The 4,303-nt window shown below is 55.8% G+C and overlaps 1 protein-coding gene across 1 annotated transcript in view; it reads right to left on the bottom strand.

Annotated features, from left to right (window-relative positions):
* Positions 1–681: 681 nt before the first annotated feature.
* Positions 682–4,303, bottom strand: part of LOC104470830 (copine-2-like) — a gene marked incomplete at its 5' end in the record, with an annotated part of 8,028 nt that continues 4,406 nt past the window's right edge. Inside the window, 2 exons of the mRNA XM_010085887.1 lie at positions 682–1,268; positions 2,279–2,515. Coding sequence (XP_010084189.1) covers positions 1,161–1,268; positions 2,279–2,515 — 345 coding nt within the window. The remainder of the gene's footprint in view (positions 1,269–2,278; positions 2,516–4,303) is intronic.

The raw sequence follows: 4,303 nt of genomic DNA, 5'->3' as shown, positions 1-4,303 counted from the left end.
AGCTGCCCTTCGAAGGCTGCTTCTCCATTTGGACAAGGGAGGTGTGTGTTGTTTTTTTCCCCTTTCCAGGGAACTTTGCAAGGCAGATTTTTTACGGAGCAGTCCCACCTCTCCCGAGGGATGAGGCCTCACCCAGTGCCGTGCTGGGAGCTGCCTCGGAGCCTCGCTGCTGGTATTGGCTCCGTGCTCTGGCTGAGCTGTGGGGCTGCACGGGGCGGTGTGACTCGGTGGCAGCAGTGACAACCAGGCGTTTGCTGGTGGTGGTGGGTGGCAAGGAGCACAGCCAGGAGCACACGCATGGGCAAACGCATGGGCAAACTGGCTTCAGGCTTTCCCCAGAGACGCCAGCCTCTCCCGGGAGCGCGCTTGGGCTGCTGGGGGAACGGCAGGCGAGTCTGTTGGGTTGGGAGTGCGGCTGGTGATCCCTGCGGCACACTCGGCTTTCCACCTGCCAGCTTCCAAAGCCTTAATCTAGTTAACAACGGAAGCAAGTAGCAATTAGCGCTGAAGATGGCACGGTGCTGATGAGCAGCTCAGAGCAGCTGTGGGTGCTCAGTCTTGGAAAAATTTCTGGAGCTGAAGCAGCAGCGCACGACGCTGGGGACCAGGACAGCCCATGTCGGGGTGACTCAAACGCCCAGCACCGCTGGGTGCTCCCAGCCCTTCCCAGCTAGGATACCCTTGTTTTAAATGTCTGAGTTTCTTTATTAACCTGAGTATAACAAATAGAACATGTACACAGTATAAAAATGAACATGGAGCAAGACAGAGGCACAGGTACAACACAGATACATGAACTATACAATGACCAGTTTGTTGAATTATAGTAATATATTAAGCATTTCATTGCTTGGAAAAAGCCAGTTTTGATTGTAAAAATTGTATCCTGTTCCACGGAAATTATATAAAGTACATTCAATACTGAAAAGTGACTCAACGGAGCGGGACCAGGGCATGGCCTGGCCCTGTAGTGTTACCTGGGGACTGTACAAATGAACCCAGACACTTCTCTGGGGTGAGTTTTAAGAACTTAGCAATTAAATTAAGAAGTACAAAGTGTTTCAGGGAGGGTACTGTTCTCTTAGAAGCATGTGGAACATGCGCTTTCAGAAGGACCCACGGGCTTCGGCGACATGCAGAGGGAGCAGCCTGGTAGGGCTCTATGCGGGCTCCGAGTTGATGGGCGGCAGGTTTTGGTGCTTGAAGTATTGCACGACCTGCTGGGGCAGCTCTGCCAGCACGGCTTTGGCCAGGGTCTCCTTGGGGGCCTGCAGGAGGAAAGAAACACAAAAAAGCATAAGAACAGCCGTGGGGGACTGACTGAGCAAATGTGGCAGGGCTGTCCCCAACTCCTGACCGTGGCATTTCATTTGATACCCTCCAGAGTCGACTGGAAGCCAGTATTTTATACACCTTATTATGTGATTATATTGTTACATTCTGTATTACACCTTCCCTCCATGGAGATAATTCCCAGGTAGGGAGGAATAAAACATCCTCGGTAGGTTAGAAAAAGCAGGAGGTACAATGGGAATACACTGACGGGTTCAAAAAGAGGGAAGATGAGTGCAGGGTGATTTTCTGCATCCTCTGGCAATCCTGTGCCACCAACAGGATCCGACCCAGGGCTCATTCCTGGCTGATCAAGATGGGCAGAGAATTGCATCTCATTTTGTCTTTTTTTTTTTCTTTTTTTTTTTTTCCTTCCTTCATCAACTTTTCTCCAATGCACAAGTGGTGGGTTGGGATGTGTGCAGGGCCAGAGCTGGCATTACCCCTTCTGCAGGTGCTGGGAGGGGACTGGGGGTCTCGGGGCTCAGCCCCTGGCGCTGGGGCAATTCAGTCCTTGGCACATCACAGGTGCCGGATGAGGCCTGAGTCGGGGACACCGGCACAGGACCACGGCGAGGGATGTGAGCCCAGCGCTGCCCCAGCTTGCTGCAGGAACCTGGACCCGGCTCTAATTAATGGGATTCTGCTCCCACCTGCCTAGGGATGACAGGGTGGCAGAGATGGGGGGATGCTTAGGTGCGGCACCCCACGGATATGCAGAACACTGTTGCCCCTGCCTGCCACACTGATTTCCACAGTCCATGCCAGAGCATCCCCGTGGGATGCAGGGTTCAGGGCTGGGGTAAGGCAGGCAGGTGCCAGCCCTCCACCTCTTGCCTCTGGCTGCCTCTACCAGGGTCGCTCTGCTTGCAGGGTCATTTTCAGGCTTGAGACCCCTCCTTCCCCCATTTCTGCCTGTGCTCCCCTCCCCGCTGCCCACACTCACACTGCGGAAATCCCGGAAGGGCACGAACTGGACGATGTCGCGCACGGCCTCCTCGCCGGTGTGGGAGCGCAGCACCCGGCTGTCCCCGTCCAGGAACTCCATGGCGGCGAAGTCAGCGTTGCCCACCCCCACGATGATGATGGACATGGGCAGCTTGGACGCCTGCACCACGGCGTGTCTCGTCTCGTCCATGTCGCTGATCACCCCGTCTGTGATGATGAGGAGGATGAAGTATTGCTGCGGAGGGGAGGGAGGAGGATCAGACCCAGGGGGATGCCAGGGCAGCCTCACCCCAACAGCCAGAGCCCACGGGGTGTGAGCAGCCGGGATGCTCTGTGCATCGGGGATGAGCAGTCCCCCAGGGATTTGGGGGTGCAGGGTTCACCGCTTCCCAGGACAAGCCGGCATCACCTGCTTTTAGCAGCACCCAGAAACTTCACATGCTCCCATTCCCCCTTATTTTTGAAAGATCGTAACCAAACAGCAAATGAACTTCCACTCCCAAATATTTTACTGATTTACTTAACGATTGAAAAACAAACCAACCCCAACCTGTGCCGAGCTTCTGCGTGGGGCCAGGACATGAGATGAAAGCTCCCTGTACCTGCACCCATCGGGGCGCATTTCGGGGTGGTCCCCATCACTGTGTCCCTGCGCCAATGGGGAGCATCTCCTGCATCCCAGCGCCAGGCTGCGGGGCAAGGGGGGGCCACCCTGTGCCCAAGGTTTGCCCATCTCCTGTACAAAGCCATGGGTCCCGAGCTTCTGCGTGGGGCCAGGACATGAGATGAAAGCTCCCTGTACCTGCACCCATCGGGGCGCATTTCGGGGTGGTCCCCATCACTGTGTCCCTGCGCCAATGGGGAGCATCTCCTGCATCCCAGCGCCAGGCTGCGGGGCAAGGGGGGGCCACCCTGTGCCCAAGGTTTGCCCATCTCCTGTACAAAGCCATGGGTCTCGGTGGCACCGAGGGGGTGTTCTGAGGGTACTGGAAAGCTGGGGGGATGCTGGAGCAGCACAATTGGTACCCACTCCCCTTCCCATGGGGAAAGGAGGGTGACAGGGCGGGTGCACAGAGCCGGGGGAGGATGGACAGGAGGACAGACGATCCTGCTGGACCCAGCTCAGCAAATCTGGGGCATGCGGACCCTGAAAATCCCATCTCCTCCGCCTCCAGGGAAAGTAATGGCTCAATTTTGGCACATTACACAACTTGCGTGTGCTGGAGAAATGACGAAAACAAGCACTTAAGCACATTAAAGCCCTTTGTTCCTCTCCTCATTCTTTCCATTTCCTCTGAAAACCACCAGCGCAGCCGTCCTGGAAAAGCGAGAGAGGGAACACAGCCCCAAGCCCATTTTCCTGGTTTTCCTCCAGCACACATCTCCCAAAACCTCCCCTGAGCTTCATCTTCCCTCAACACTCTCCAGTGCTAAACTCCAGGTCCGCACGAGGCTGGGTCGAGCTCAAACACAACCCGAGGCTGCCGCTGAGGAGGTTTTTCCTCCTGCAGCCCCTTCTTGCCCCCTTTTGATGCCTTAGCCCTGCCCGCAGAGGTTTAATTTTTCCCCTAAATCTGAACTTTTCAAAGCAAATCACAGGGAGCTGCAGGTCTGAAGAGCAGGAGCCCAACACCTGAGTCTGGACGGTGAGACTGAGCTCCTGGACGCTTCTCCAGCACTGGGCAGGACTGGGCAGGACTGGAAGCAGGACATGCGACTGGGACCTGACCCTGCGTGGGAACCAGTATGGGAGGAAGAGTAAAACCCAGAGGAGAGCAGCTGATAACGGGAATGACTTTCAGCTGATTCCCCTTTCCTCCCCTGGCCTCCGTGCGCGGTCAAAAAAGAAGAAACCCAGCACGGGCTGTTCCCTCTGTTCCCTTTTTTCTGTGAAATCCATAACAGGAGCAGAGAAGAATGCTGGCAAGTGTGCCGGGGAAGAGGAGGGAGCAGAGCTCACCCGATGTTTATCGCTACAGATTTTCGAGGACGAGGGGAATACGAGGTGGTGCTGGGGGTCAGG

Source organism: Pterocles gutturalis, unplaced genomic scaffold (genome assembly GCF_000699245.1).
Source record: "Pterocles gutturalis isolate BGI_N339 unplaced genomic scaffold, ASM69924v1 scaffold31380, whole genome shotgun sequence".
Classification (NCBI taxonomy): Eukaryota; Metazoa; Chordata; class Aves; order Pterocliformes; family Pteroclidae; genus Pterocles; species Pterocles gutturalis.
Note: the sequence above shows the minus strand (reverse complement) of the source record. Positions and strands in the feature narration are given on the sequence as shown.